The 15,164-nt window shown below is 37.8% G+C and overlaps 4 protein-coding genes across 4 annotated transcripts; 3 read left to right on the top strand and 1 right to left on the bottom strand.

Annotated features, from left to right (window-relative positions):
• Window positions 1-4: 4 nt before the first annotated feature.
• Window positions 5-1,806, bottom strand: LOC105312674 (flocculation protein FLO11-like). The gene is made up of 4 exons (XM_011405512.2): window positions 1,300-1,806; window positions 728-1,218; window positions 453-633; window positions 5-302 (listed from the first exon to the last, which is right to left on the bottom strand). The coding sequence occupies exons 1-4, from the start codon at window positions 1,759-1,761 to the stop codon at window positions 177-179; spliced, it is 1,260 nt and encodes a 419-aa protein (XP_011403814.2). The 5' UTR covers window positions 1,762-1,806; the 3' UTR covers window positions 5-176.
• A 187-nt stretch (window positions 1,807-1,993) lies between these two features.
• On the top strand, window positions 1,994-9,038 carry LOC109581786 (uncharacterized). The gene is made up of 22 exons (XM_019996196.1): window positions 1,994-2,108; window positions 2,177-2,265; window positions 2,315-2,363; window positions 2,442-2,491; window positions 2,901-2,937; window positions 3,126-3,193; window positions 3,396-3,477; window positions 3,691-3,776; window positions 3,871-3,956; window positions 4,004-4,060; window positions 4,116-4,175; window positions 4,298-4,475; window positions 4,695-4,769; window positions 4,982-5,046; window positions 5,177-5,227; window positions 6,976-7,084; window positions 7,545-7,630; window positions 7,693-7,732; window positions 8,060-8,125; window positions 8,189-8,234; window positions 8,333-8,390; window positions 8,857-9,038. The coding sequence occupies exons 1-22, from the start codon at window positions 2,036-2,038 to the stop codon at window positions 8,990-8,992; spliced, it is 1,647 nt and encodes a 548-aa protein (XP_019851755.1). The 5' UTR covers window positions 1,994-2,035; the 3' UTR covers window positions 8,993-9,038.
• A 34-nt stretch (window positions 9,039-9,072) lies between these two features.
• Window positions 9,073-13,749, top strand: LOC100631908 (eukaryotic initiation factor 4A-III). The gene is made up of 11 exons (XM_003386425.3): window positions 9,073-9,273; window positions 9,519-9,721; window positions 9,891-10,023; window positions 10,076-10,156; window positions 10,207-10,259; window positions 10,354-10,442; window positions 11,606-11,744; window positions 12,322-12,437; window positions 12,484-12,591; window positions 13,522-13,649; window positions 13,713-13,749. Exons 1-11 carry the CDS (start codon window positions 9,117-9,119, stop codon window positions 13,727-13,729), a joined length of 1,224 nt encoding a protein of 407 aa, XP_003386473.1. The 5' UTR covers window positions 9,073-9,116; the 3' UTR covers window positions 13,730-13,749.
• Window positions 13,750-13,969: 220 nt separating this feature from the next.
• Window positions 13,970-15,162, top strand: LOC109581764 (chromosome partition protein Smc-like). The gene is made up of 6 exons (XM_019996163.1): window positions 13,970-14,129; window positions 14,184-14,199; window positions 14,266-14,441; window positions 14,535-14,682; window positions 14,752-14,885; window positions 14,962-15,162. Exons 1-6 carry the CDS (start codon window positions 14,010-14,012, stop codon window positions 15,160-15,162), a joined length of 795 nt encoding a protein of 264 aa, XP_019851722.1. The 5' UTR covers window positions 13,970-14,009.
• Window positions 15,163-15,164: the final 2 nt, after the last annotated feature.

Genomic DNA, 15,164 nt, shown 5'->3' with positions numbered 1-15,164 from the left:
ATCTAAAAAAAATAATTTAATTGTCTACACAAAAGCAATACAGAAAAAGAATTTGTGTCTGTGAAGTTTGTGTTATTAGTCTCTTCTTGGAATCAATAATGTGGAGATGCTTTTACTGTCACACATGCACACACAATAAATAGTCTATAGCTCCATCAGTAGCTACTTGCACTAGGTCAGTCTGATTTCAGTACTTCCACTGGCGCCATTTGATCATCAGTTCCATCCTCTTCATCAATGTCTTCGTCGTCTTGAGCAGCTTTTTTCATCCTCCTCCTTGCATTTGCAAACCATGTGGAGACCTGTTGAGGGAAAGAGAGAGAAAGGGTTGTGATTACTTCATTTTTAAAAGGTGTTCATGAAAGTGAAAAGGCTCAATTTATGCAGAATGTGACATTAATACTAAAGTTGGTATAGTGCATTATAAGTTTGTGTATTTCAACTTTAAGTACCTGGGTAAAGGTGAGTTGAGTTGATTGACAAAGGAGCATCTTCTCATGTCTTGATGGATAAGGATGGTCCTTGTGCTCTTCAAACCATTTGATAAGAGGTATGGCTCGCTCTGGCGTCAGCTTGTAACGTGGGGAATCATAAGATACTTTCGACACTGGATTGACTTGAAATGATGGATAACTGAAAGAGAAGGAATAATCAGTAAATTTAATATTGAAAATAAAATTCATAATTCCTAGCGTGCATGTAGGAGAAAATTAATTATCAAGCTTACTTCCAGAGAGTGAGGGAGGATGTGTTCCCAAGCCCAAAGGCAGTAGATTGTGGATAAGCTGAATAGTCGCTGGTTGTAAGAGGGTAAGGTGAAGCGAAATACCCAGTGGTTGTATTTGCGGGATAATTGCAAGCCGTGTAACTGAAAGGCATCGTAGCTGAAGCCCCTGGAGCTACGGCATTAGAGGCATAGCAAGAGGAGGAGGAGGAGGAGGAGGAACCGTCCCCAGTGCTGATGAGAGAGGAGTAATTGTAATTGTTGCTCTGGGACTCAACTGAAGACGATGAACACGATGTCATTGGAATCGAGGAATAGTACGAAGAGTAGGAGGAGGTGGAGCGGTAGTAGACTGGAGAGGGAGTAGAGGCAGTGGCCTCATATAGAGATGTGGCCGTCTGACCCTCTCCCGAGCCGAGAGGAGGAGGAGGAGAATAAGAGGCAGGGGAAGGAGACTGCTGGGGGCTGCAAGGGATTGGAGAGTTTGGAGACTCCTAAAAAATAATAATAATATAAATATTTTTATAATAAAAAGTAATATCGGCTGCAGTGCATTTTAAAGAAGAGGAACTTACTGTTGGGGATTCAACTCCGTACGAGAGTCCATCAGTGCTGAGAGGGTAATTTGAGCTAGACGATGATGAGGGGTAGCGACTGAATGAGCTTCCTCCTCCTCCAACTGCTGGGAAAGATGCCGTTGGGAAAGATGCTGCAGAGAGTCTTTGGAGCTGGTGCTGGTAAGGTGTGAGAGCAGTGGGGGAGTAGTAAGAGCCTGATCCTGGAGTGTAGCCATAGCTATTGTGATAATGAGAACTTGCTGAGCTGCATGAGGTGGGATTTGGGAGAGAGAGTGATGAGGTGCTACTACTGTAGTAGTCCCCAGGATAATAGCTAGGATAGCTCGGGCCTGATGCAATGGCAGCTAGTGGCGGGCTGGACTTTGGGTCTGGGGAGAAGCTAGATGGCTCTTGTTGTTGCTGTGGCTGCTGCTGGCGTGTAAGAGAGTAGGAAGAATTGCGCTGTTGCATTGCTAACATAGTAACAACTTGAAGTGAAGGGCAGAGTGAGCTGGAGAGAACAGATGTCTGTTGAAACTGAGCTAGGGTTCACTCACTCTGGTGAGTTTTATAAGGTCTTCTTGTCTATATGTAGGTACACACGAGGCGCATTAAAGTCTATAGTGGTGTGTACATACTAATATTCAATTATAACTGCAGCTGTGCAGCAGAGGAGGGTGGGGCTCCTTCTAATTGCAGCAAAATTGATTATTAAAGCTCCAAGATGGCGGGACCTCAGTGAATTAATATTTTAATGACATTTCCAGCCTTCGCGTCTGACCTGGAGAGACTGGGAGTCCTCCTGGGATCTGTTATAGGCCCAAATGGTTAGTAGATGTAATAGTAACATAATAAATGAATAAAAGTGATTAAAATAATTAAAAACGTGTGTTAGGCCTTGATGTAATGTACAGTGCTGATGGTCATATTCATACCACTAACTATGGCATAAAGCTACTTCAGTTATTCCCTTCCAAGCATCCAGTGAGCCTAATTCTTATAATAATGCTAATTATGTATTATTTTTCTTAAGATGTTTTGCATTCTATTTGACGCTGCTAGGTCCCTTCACAGTGTGACCGGTTCGTTGATGCATGTTCTCTCTACACAAAACCTGTTTTTCTGGCAGGTTTTTTGACTCCTTTATCTATCCCTCACAGGTGATGGGGCTAAGCGTTTTGTTATGATAATTGCAGCTGCTCTCCTTCAAGTATGTGCTTTAATTTGAAAATGTGGTTTGATATCTTAGAATTATCAGTGTGAAACATCTAATAGTCACATACAACCATGATCAGTCACTTACTCTCCTCTCCTCCCTCTCTCTCTCTCTCCCTCCCCCTCTCTCTTTCTCCCTCCCTCTCTCTCTCTCTCCCTCCCTCTCTCTCTCTCTCTCATTCTCTCACTCACTCTCTCTCTCTCTCTCTCTCTCTCTCACTCTCACTCTCTCTCTCTCTCTCTCTCTCTCTCTCTCTCTCTCTCTCTCTCTCTCTCTCTCTCTCTCTCTCCCTCCCTCTCTCTCTCTCTTTCCCTCCCTCTCTCTCTCTCTTTCCCTCCCTCTCTCTCTCACCTTCTCTTCATTCCTTTCCCCCCTCCCACTCATTACCAATATAACATCACAGCTCCATAAACATTGTCCAACCGCAGAATTACTGCAATGTAAGTCATGCACGTTATAACTAGGCCACAGCTAGTCTTGAGGTGAACCTCCTACCCCGGGACTGATGACGTACATCATGTAATTACTGGAGTCAGATGGATGTCTCTGACACATACAATTATGTCAACACATTATTCATATTTTTATTATTCTGTACCCGTGACCACCACTAACCCAGTTTATTTAGATTCTCGTGGTTTTGGATATCTCGGGCGACTCCTTAATAAGGATTTGTTGCCACAGCTACTGTCTTTGGTGAGCAATTTGTGCCATTGTGTCTCTGGCCAAATTATAATTATAATGATAATACCACAGCATACCAGCCCATTATGCTATGTACACAAATAACAAGGGACATGTATATGCATGTATATGTACATGTATATGTACATGTATATGTATATGTATGAGTTTACATGTACATGTATTATTGTACATTGTATTTGTGTTCCCGTAGCGTGGTGGCACTACTCCCTCTGGTGGCTGGGCATGTGGTGCTCCTCAAGAGGCCAAGTATGCTCGACACCTTCTGGACACATGTAAGACACAACGGGAACAACCTGTTTGATTTGATAGACTAACGAAACAAAAGGGATTCGTATGTGTGTGTACATGTACTTCTACCAGGAGGGATGATGACTGATACTCCCGACCTCTTACCCCCCCTAACCAATATTCATACCCTCCTACTTCTCTCTCTCTCTCTCTCTCTCTCTCTCTCTCTCTCTCTCTCCTCCCTCTCTCTCTCTCAGGTTTAATTCCTCATCATCAGTGTCATGTTAGAAACAAACTGAGGGAATTGCTGATCGAAGGACTTGGAGAGAAACCAAATATCACTGTAAGGAGGTGAGTGAGGGAGAGAGAGAGAAGATCAAAGAAGGAACAAAGAAAGATAGAACAATGTGTACCTAATGGTTATCTCTCTTTTTTAGTTACTAAATAATACAATTGATTGTTTCGAGTCTTTAGTTATGTTAGAAGCAGGTGGTCCTTTAGATCAATCTCACGCCATTTCAGGGTATGAGCTGTGTATTAACTATATGCCCTATTATCCTCAATGTATAGGTTCATTTTTAATGGAGACAACATAATAGGGTCAATACCTTCTTCTACTGATATTGTGTGAGCATATAATGGCAACGTATGATAGGACGATGATTTATATTGTTCTCATTAGGTCAGCCATTATAGTTAAATGTGGATTTGAGCCAGTCACTGCCTCAGACACAAACTTACTGTTAGTCCATACCACCATCTCCCTCTCTTTCCCTTTCTCTCTTTATTCCTCTCTCTTTCCCTCCCCGGCCTAGGCTTTCCCTCTCTCTCTCTCTATTTGTCTTTCTTTTATGCTATTTCTAGGGTTTCCACTCCATCAGATGTCAGCCGTTATTCCAACTATTGGTCTCATCATATTTCAGTCTTGTTACAACATGTTTACAGCTTTGGTGTTAGACTCATGATAGTACGTGGGAATATACCACTACTACTGACGGGGACACTCTCTCAGCGCCTGGAGCAACAGCTGTGCATATTAGTAGTAATTCCAACCTTATTCCTCCTCTCTCCCTCTCTCTCTCTCTCCTTCTCTCTCTCTCTCTCTCTCTCTCTCTCTCTCTCTCTCTCTCTCTCTCTCTCTCTCATTGTTATCATAATCTCTACTATTCACATACTTTAATTTGTTTACTATGTATTTATATTGTGATGAATGGTGTCTGTATTATTGTATATATATGGACTGTGTGTCTCATTCCATTAGAATGTCTCAGACGATACACTGAAAGCTATGGAGAAGGTGACTGGGGTCATACCTATAACAGAACTGGATGAATTAGTTGAGTATTACTAATGTGTCTTCACTGTGTTATAATACATGATTGTACATTATCCACATGTGAATGTACAAATGTACATATACACATGAATGTAAATTATGTACATGTATATATGAATGTACATGTACATGTAATATACATTATATGTGTACATATTATGTATAGGCTCTTGTTTGTGTTTATTTATTCATTTCCCTTCTCTCTTTCTCAGCTGTTTATTGACAATGCTAATATAATCAGTGGCACTTGCAAACTGAAAAGGTTCAATGCTACCAAGTGGGTTAACTTCTAATACTCAATAACTGAAAGTTCATGAACTTGCTTTGATCTACATACCCTACCCTCTCTCTTGGAATCTCTCCCTTTCTTTAAATGCATACGTGTACACTTTTTATATTCCTTTTAGTTATATTATTATTAATGATAATGGGACTCCCTCCTCTCCCTTTCCCTCCTGGTAAGTTTATTTTTTATTATTCCTGTGGTCGATGGGTTTGCCTAGCCTGCCATACCCAATATTTGTGTCTCCATGACCTACCCACCAAATAATAAGATATTTTGTGAGAAACCTCGTAAAAGGTCTTGACCTCTAATTGTCCTTATTAATATCATTAATTGACACTCCATTTGTTATGACAGTGTGGTGATTTGGCTTGTATAACTATAATAACTGAACTCTAGTCTATTATGAATAACAAAGGATTTATTGTCCATGCATATTTCTCCTGTACTATAGCCCATGGTTTTTTTGTCAAAAATGACTCAGAAAGCACCCTCAATTTTTTTACATTTTCTGAGACATATATATTGATGTCCTTATGCTATGTAAAAAATTTGAGCTGATTTTGACGGGAAATTTTCACGTTATGGCCATTTAAAGAAATAGGCCATTTTGTAAAAATACTCTGTATTATAGAGCCTATGCCTTTTCTCAAAAAATGACTCGGAAAACATTTCAAAACACCCCCCAATTTTTATTATATTTTCTAATGCTTATTAATGTCCTTATGCTATGTAGAAAGTTTGAGCTCATTCTGACAAGAAGTCTTTTAGTTAGAGCCATGGAGGCATTTGATACTCATAATCAATTCTTACGGTCAATTAACTATCATTTTGTTTACATTGAGCAGTCAATGGAGCAGATAAAACATTACGACTTAAAAAGAAAAATTCAACAAGTTTACTTGCGTATACGTATAAACACTGACAATTACCTGTATTCTCATAGACTCCATTGATAATTTTCCTGGCATAGCAAAGGCTGCAAAAGTCATGGCAGCCATTTTGAATTGGGGCGAATCCTACTTAGTAACGCTACCACATTACTAATAAAAGTATGATGAGAATGATTCTCCCATAGTTACTGTTAGTTTAGTCTCTTCATTCTCTGAGAAGAGAGACAGACAGAGCTCTGCCCATTATTTGTTTAATCACTTCTCCTAATCAAATTTCTCTCATACCATCTCACTCTCAATTTTACTATTAGATTGTATAATTGCTATTATCCTAATAATAACTGTAAACACTCTATAATGTGTCTGTGTATACATGCAATTGCCTTTTACTCACACACTGTGGTTCCAGAAGTTGTATTTGATACGTTACCAAACAGTCTGTCTCACTCAACTTAAATGCCACGGATGGCAACATTGGTTTTGTTGCTGTGGCAACCTTTTGTCGGCAGGCTGTCTCTTATGACCATAGACATTTCTTACCCGGTGTAGTATGTTTTCTGACCCAATAATTGCTTAATTGAATTAAATTGTGACATACACTGTACTGTATAAGCAAAAACATGACATGAGTATATGCTGTCTGATTGTATGTGTGTTTATGTGTGTGAGTGTTTTTTGAATATGTCACAGGCCGTGTTGAGTTAGTGTTGAATATATTAATTATTGTTGTTGACATTTCGTTGACATGTAAAGAGCAAATACAAAGGTTTTGAGAGAGAAAGAGGGAGAGAGGGAGAAAAAGAGAGAGACACAAAGGCATATTTTGGTTTCTGATAGTGTTCTGATCTTACCTTCCAACACAATGATCTAACCTTGTTGCATAGCTATGATGTAATGATATCTTCTCACACTCAGTTTGTGTTCATTTTTGTCCATTTTAATGTCCTTCTTAACATCCTTCCTAATAATTTATATCATATTTATGTTTTGCATTCCAAACCTCTGCGTCACTATAAATCATTAATTTTAGTGTAACGAGTTTCTTCCTCTCCTCTCCCACAATTGGACTAGCAAGGCAATTCAAATTTGCCATTTGGAACTGTCTCTTGGCTTTAAGGAACTCCCTCATCAGTGACAAGGTACTGGCATCCATTCCTGACATGATGATGGTGATGTGTATGACATGTTTGTATCATGTTTGTCCTCCTTCTCTTTCTCATTTGAACTCTCCTTGCTCTCCTTTTCTTTCAATTCTCCTTGCTCTCCTTTTCTTGTTATTATGAGAAGGAAAAGAGGGGGAGGGAGGGAGGGAGAGAGAGGGGATGGTGGGAGGGAGAGAGAGGAACAGGGGGAGAGGAAGAGAGAGGGAGAGAGAGAGAGAGAGATTATTCTTAGTATCCATTAAGTTCTAGTCAGTCAGACAGTCGTCCTCAACTGCTATATTTATTTAATGTATTATTTGTTTGGCTATTTTCCAAAGTTCAATAGTTTAATTAATCTAATTATAGTAGCCAAAGAGGTCCAATAATTAGTTAATATTATTATTCAATTATTCTAGCCATTAATAGTTGGTTAATTTTTTGCATTTTTCCCCCGTAGGAGATACAGTTTGTCTACGGAGGCGGTTCATGGGAAATTGCTTTAATTAGAATATTAAAAACGTATAAGGAAAACAAGTTGATAAAGTATGTAGAGTGGGTCTGTATCGATTGTGTATAATGATGTATTGTTGTGTCTTTTTGTATAGAGGGTCTCCAGACTGGAACTGTTTCTCATCACTAGAAGCTGTGAGTGATAAGATCAACTCTTAATACTGCTCTGTCTTATTACCAGAAGTGCCTATGAGTAAAAACTAGAGTTTAAATATACAGTTAGAGGCACTTCTGGCTATAACCTATCGCTGTATGAGTCTGCTTCGATTATGTGTACTAATTTTAGCAAATTTACCAAGAGATTATTATGATGCTAAGTTAAGTGACATATAATTCAGTATCTAAAAATCACTAAAAATGATGAAATAAAATAAACGGAGCATCATCGAAAGTGCTAAATTAGCTGACACATTTAAAATTGGCCTTAACGATATTTAGTTATTTCTCTGTGTCTTCTTGTAGGGTCTATTGTCTGTCGTTTCATCTCTCGTTAGTGTAAAACCTCACCAAAGAGCCACTTTTTATCAGGTAAGGACTAATATTTTTATTTTTCCCTTTCTTATTGTTCCATTTTCTCTCTCTCTCTCTCAGTCTGTATATGACAGTTCCGATCAGCTAACAGTCAATGCTGCTACTGGTATGTGTGTGTGTGTGTGCGTGTGCGTGTGAGTGGAGTCTTATGTATATGTACACATGTGTCAACCATACTGTCTCTGTGTGTCTTTATCATCATAGGTAGTTTGGTTACTCTCCCAGATCAGACTCACGATGTTATTGAGTCTTATAATAACATGTATGTCAGTGGATTATGTTTCTATGTACACAATTATAATGTTGTAGTAAAATAATCCTATACTTACAAACCTCACACATTTTCCTGTTAAAAGATGCTGCTAGTGTGTGTGTGTGTTTGTTATGTACCGCATAGCTAGAAAATTTGGTGGAGTAAAAGTTTGACGAATTGAGGCCCATTTGCCAAATTATTAGTCTCCAATTTGATAAGGCACCATAGAAGTATACACAGAGTTAAAATTTTGCTGAAATTTTAACGTCCAAACTATAGTCTCGCCCTGCCCCTTCGCTACCCACAGGTAGCGAAGGGGTGGGGTGAGACTACCTCCAAACCTCTTTTAGAGTCAATTCGCCAAATTTTAGCACTCCAAATTTTCTAGCTATACAGTATTCTCTTTACTTTCAGCTGGCCTTTTACTCTCTTTCTCTCTCTCCTACACTCTCTCTCTTTTCTCTATGTATTATAGTCAGTATATCATGTCTAGTGTATGTCACACACTCTCTCAGTTGTTGAGGATTGATGCTGTACATCCTGTTAGCAAGAGACTGCCTCCTCCTCTACTTGAGAAGGACAAAACTCCTGAAAATGAAGAGACGGATTGAAATTATTTTAAAAGATATTTTGAATTTACCGCGGTTCACGCACTTAGATTTGTATACTACTAAGTTTCCGGAACTTAACTCCGTATTCTTACTTCATTCATCGTGTAATTCGTGCTGTGTGAAAATGGCTACTGTCGATAAGGCAAAGGCACAGAGGAGAGCTCTTCTTGGAGACGAAGACGCTTCGATGGTGTTTGAAACCAGCAAGGGAGTGGACGTGGTGGCCACCTTTGACGGAATGAACCTCAGGGAAGATCTACTGAGAGGAATATACGCTTATGGTGAGTAGGTGGGGTGGAGCTTATAAGAAAATTACTCTTTATCACAATAATAATAATACATGCACTAGCTAGCGTTAGATCATTGTGGAAACCTTGTGTATTGTACAATGAAATCCTTGAGCTGCCCTCTTAAATCTAAAATTTACTGTTTCAATTTTTGTAAATGTATGAATTCAATAATTAGATTATTAAATTTGAAAAGTTACGTCATGATAAATGCGGTAACCCCCAAACCTTTTCCGTAGGGTTTGAGAAGCCTTCAGCTATTCAGCAGAGAGCCATTGTCCCCATCATTAGAGGAAGGGACGTCATAGCTCAGGCCCAGTCTGGTACTGGCAAGACAGCGACATTCTCCATAGCCATACTCCAAAAGACTGATATCCAGTTACGTGAAACCCAAGCACTTGTTATGAGCCCAACCAGAGAACTGGCCACTCAAATACAAAAGGTACTGTTTATACAAGTGATAGCTTTTATTAAATATTTTACGTCTCTCTGTCTCTCTCTCTCCCTTCCCCTCTCCCTCCCCTCTCCCTCCCCTCCCCCTCTCTCCCTCTCTCTCTCCTTCTCCCTCTCCCTCTCTCCCTCTCTCTCTCCCTCTCCCTCTCTCTCTACAGGTTATACTTGCCCTGGGTGATTATATGAATGTCCAGTGTCATGCTTGCATTGGAGGCACTAATGTTGGAGAGGACATAAGGAAGCTTGACTATGGACAGCACATTGTTGCTGGTACCCCTGGAAGAGTGTTTGGTATGAAGCACACATGTACCTTAAAGCTCCTCATGTAATATTGATACTATAGATATGATTAAGAGGAGAAACCTCAGGACACAGTCCATTAAGTTGTTGGTTCTTGATGAAGCTGATGAAATGCTAAACCAAGGCAAGGATTTAATTGTTTATTATATATATTAAAAATTGTCTTCTTAACAGGTTTTCAAGAGCAAATATATGATGTATATCGCTACCTTCCGCCTTCAACCCAAGTAAGGGATGGGATGTACAGTACAGCGTAAAATTTTTGAGGGCTGTAAATGTACATGTACATGTAATTGTAACTGTAATTGTAATGGTTTGTAGGTTGTGCTTGCTAGTGCTACCCTTCCTGTTGAAATACTCCAAATGACTCAGAAATTCATGACCGATCCCATACAAGTCTTAGTAAAACGGTGAGTATATACATGTACCTGAGGCATGGGCCAAAGACCCTGTATCACTTACCATGTACTATAGCACAGGGAATTTAGCCCAATTTTAGAGCAACTTGAAAAATTCATAAAAAATTTAATTTTAATTGGAATCCAGTCCACTCAAACTTGATATACAACATAATAACATGTATATGTATCAGAAAAAATTATAAAAATGAAGAATTTTCTCCGAGTCATTTTTGACGAAATTCGGCTAATGACTTTCGCTCAATTTTGGTGCAACTTTAAAAATTTATAAAAAATCTAATTATGATCGGAATCAGCTGAAACTTGGCACACAACATAAGAACATGTATATGTATCAGAAAAAATTATAAAAATGAAGAATTCCCTCCCGGTCATTTTTCACGAAATTTGGCTTATGACCCTGTACTACCATATGGCTAGAAAATTCCGTGGGGTATTTAATTTCGCGGATTTCGTGGGTAACTTCTTAACCACGAAAAGTAATACCATGGAAATGCTCACTGCGCATGCGCAGCATGTGAAAATCAATGACTTAATGCAAGTGCACATGCAAAAACGCGAAATTTAACTCCCTCGAAATTAAAGAATTAAGAGCTTTTCACTAAAACACGAAAATTTATACCCTCGAAATTTTCTAGTACAGGGACTTTGGTCTGATTTTGAAGTAACTTTAAAAATTCTTTAAAAATCTAATTTTGATCGGAATCAGCTCAAACTTGACACATAACATTAAAACATGTATATGTATCAGAAAAGATTTTAAAAATAAAGAATTCACTCCTTGTCATTTTTGGCGAAATTTAGCCAACAACCCTGTACTATAGTACAGGGACTTTCGCTCAATTTTGGAGCAACTTTAAAAATTCTTAAAAAAAATCCAATTATGATCGGAATCAGCTGAAACTTGACACACAACATAAGAACATGTATATGTATCAGAAAAAATTATAAAAATGAAGAATTCCCTCCCAGTCATTTTTGATGAAATTTGGCCAAAGACCCTGCACTATTATACATGTAGTACAGGGACTTTAAAACCAGATTTTGGAGCAACTTTTAAAAAACAACTTTGATCAGATACTTCAACAATGGACCCTATTTTAAAATTATTATTATTATTATTATTATTATTATTTTGTTTAATTACAATTTAGTGATGAGTTGACTCTAGAAGGCATAAAGCAGTTCTTTGTTGCTGTTGAGAAGGAAGACTGGAAGTTTGACACCCTCTGTGACCTTTATGACACACTCACCATCACTCAAGCCGTCATCTTTTGCAACACAAAGAGAAAGGTAAGAATGACAATAGTCTGAGGGTCTTTAAGCTCAGTCACAATATGGCGCATTGCTTTGTGAACAGAAGTACCGTAGGGGCCTTTTTGAGGGCTGTAAATTTTGTGGATTTTGCAATTTGCGAGGATTAATTTTGCAAAAATCAAATTATTACTGTACAAGATGGTAGTCGGCATAAATTTGTGAAAATTAAATCTGCAAAATAGATTTTAAGGCAAATTCATAAAATTTACAGCCCTCAAAAAAAGGCGCCCTACTATATTACATAAATGAATGGACTAATGTGCATCAAAATTCAAGACTTACCATCACACATTATGTACAGAAATTATAAAGATTTACAATGAATAAATTATAATAATTTGTAAAGTTTAATGGTGATCAATGTTTCCCACAAAGCATGCTAAGTGAGCAAAGCAGCATTCTTGACTAACAAGCAATACTATGCATGTTACATGGCATTTCGAGCAACTTCAAAAATTCAAAATCTTATGGAATCAACTTGAATTTGCTACACAACTTATAAATAGCAGTTCTGGTTGCAATAAATACCAGCCCTTTACATTTACATTTACAGGTTGAGTGGTTAACTGAGAAGATGAGAGAAGCTAACTTCACCGTTTCATCAATGCACGGTGACATGCCACAGAAGGAACGAGAAACTATAATGAAAGAGTTCAGAGCCGGAGACAGGTAAGTTCTTCCCTGCTTCTTTTAATAACTTACCACACCCACACAGTCGAGTTTTAATAACCACAGACGTGTGGGCAAGAGGTCTTGATGTTCAGCAGGTCTCTCTTGTCATTAATTATGATCTTCCTAACAGCCGTGAGCTCTACATCCACAGGTTAGTCCTTTAACCAAAGTCCACTTTTAATTTTGTGCTCTAATTTTTAAATGTAAATTTAAATTGACTTTAAGAAAAAATTTGTAATTTTTAATTAAACTAGATGAATGTAAAACATTAAAGGGGCGAGCCTAAGCAAGCAATGTACATGCAATAAATTTTAACAGACTAACAATACTCAGTCTCATGCATGAATTGATTGAACTTAAGCAGCTCAGAACTTGGAGTGTAGTGTAGCTCTTCATCTACCTTTGTAATCAATGCATGAAGTTTTGCAATTAAAGATAGCTACTGTAGAAGCAGTCACTGCACAAATGATATGGTTAGATAGGCAACTGTAGCAATGTAGTCCAAGTTAGTTCAGGCTGTGACTGACATTCACTTAATCAGAGTCATTCACATGAATTTTTTAACAAGATGGCATATCTGCTTTCTTTTAATATCCATTTTTGCATCTGGACAGTAGTACAGTAAGTCCAGTCAGTTAATAATGTCAACAAAAACAAGTTTCATAGTTACTTTATTGCATCTATAACCTGATATAGCTGTTGGAGAAGCCTTTGAACAGAATTTCTGTCTTATTTTGCTGCTAGAAAACTTATGACTTCTTTCCGTGTGTTGGTCGCCATTTTATTTTATTGTGCCACTCCCACTTTTAATGAAATATTGAAAACTGAATTTACATTGTATATTGCATTGTTAATGCATAGCATCTACCGTATTACACATAAATAGGGGTGACGTACAAACAGACAAACATACTTGTCTCGTTTATGTGGGGCTCGCTCAGGCTCGCCCCAATTAATGCATGGATTAATTCATAAAAGAAAAATGTTAAAATTGCCAAGTCCAAAATGCTAAAATTTGTATGCACAATTAAAAGCGAAATTATAGCACATTTTGATAATATTTCTTCCATTTTCTTGGCAGGATTGGTCGTTCTGGTAGATATGGCAGGAAAGGTGTTGCCATTAACTTTGCAAAGAATGATGACATCCGCATACTGAGGGACATTGAGCAGTACTACTCCACACAGATTGATGAGATGCCCATGAATAGTAAGTTGAGAGAATTTTTATTACAATTATACATATATTGATCTCTTTCTTTCTCTCTTGCAGTTAATGAACTTGTCTAACGTTTATTATCCAAGTATAAAAAAAAGATGTTGACATGCATATGCATTGTAATTTTATTTGAAGACAATTCTTTCTTTAAAATAATTGTTATAATTGGGGCGAAGCAAGAAATCTTGTCTGGCCATGGTCTATTAATAACCATTATAACTTGGCAACGCCCATTTAGCAACTGCCATAGCAATTGTGCTGCAGCTGCTGCTGCTATTTTAGATTAATAGATTGATTAGATTCCTAATTTCCTATAATTATTTCCTATTGCTACCTGCTCTATAGAAAAGCATGAGTGATTTGAAAGTGATTGGATCTCCTAAGGAGATGAGAGATGGTTTGACATTACTTGAACCTCCAGACACGAAGCTAGAGATTGAGGAGAAGGAGGCACTCCTCAAAAAGTTAAAGGTGGCTTTTTAAAGACAGACAGAATTAATTAACTTTTTTGATTTTCTCCTTTAGGAAGACATAGAGAAAGGTAGTCTGTCTATAAGATAAGAGCACACAACATTTATTATTATTTTATTAATCTTTGTGGTATTAGAGATAAATTTACAATCTGATTTGCAGCATGAGTTGTGCAGGGTCAACAAGAGCCTCTGTGTAATGGATGAGCAAATATCAGACTCCACAAGAGAAGCTTACAAGTGTGAGAAAGCGATAGAAACTAACATCACAAGAATACAGTCAATGCAACTGGAAATAAAACAGAAAAAACAGGTACATGCATATACATATAGAAAACTTAATGTAGATGATAATTTGTTGTTGTTGTTGTTATATGCCATTGTTTATTGTTGTTTTTATGACTAGTATAATGAATCTCAGACAAAGCAGAGATTGTTCTATTCTGAGAGAATGAGAGCACACAAAAGGAAAGTACTTGAGTTTGTGAATAAACTGGCAGTGACACAAGAACTAATGGAAGCAAGAACTACCTGGGAAGAAGCAAAGGACAAGTGTATGAGGATTAGAGACTTTAAAAAGCAATGCTTTGTTATTATGGTTATATGTTTCTCTAAATTTTTAGTTGGCGATTCCAAGCTGATAGCTAATGAAATTGATTGTGTAGACCAGAGATTAAATGAAATCAATCATAAAATAACCGAAAAAGTTGACCAAAAGAAGCAAACAGAGAAATGCATTCAAACAATGAGAAACGAGGTATGTTATGTTTTTGGAAATTAGCATAATTTAAGACTCAGAATTGTATCACATTGTTGATGCTTCATATCAATAGATCCAAGGTCTGACAGAAAACAATAATAAGCTGGTGAATGAACTTGAGGTATTGCACAAGAGGCGACAGGCTCGTCTAGTAAGAGTGAGACACCAAGTCCACGAGGGAAGACAAAGAAACAGACAATTGGAACTAAGAGCAAATGAAATAAAGAAGCAAATAGAGAAAGCAAAAACAAAACTTAGAATGAGGCAAAACTGAAT

Source organism: Amphimedon queenslandica, unplaced genomic scaffold, assembly GCF_000090795.2.
Source record: "Amphimedon queenslandica unplaced genomic scaffold, v1.1 AMPQUscaffold_13420, whole genome shotgun sequence".
In the NCBI taxonomy this organism is placed as follows: domain Eukaryota; kingdom Metazoa; phylum Porifera; class Demospongiae; order Haplosclerida; family Niphatidae; genus Amphimedon; species Amphimedon queenslandica.
Note: the sequence above shows the minus strand (reverse complement) of the source record. Positions and strands in the feature narration are given on the sequence as shown.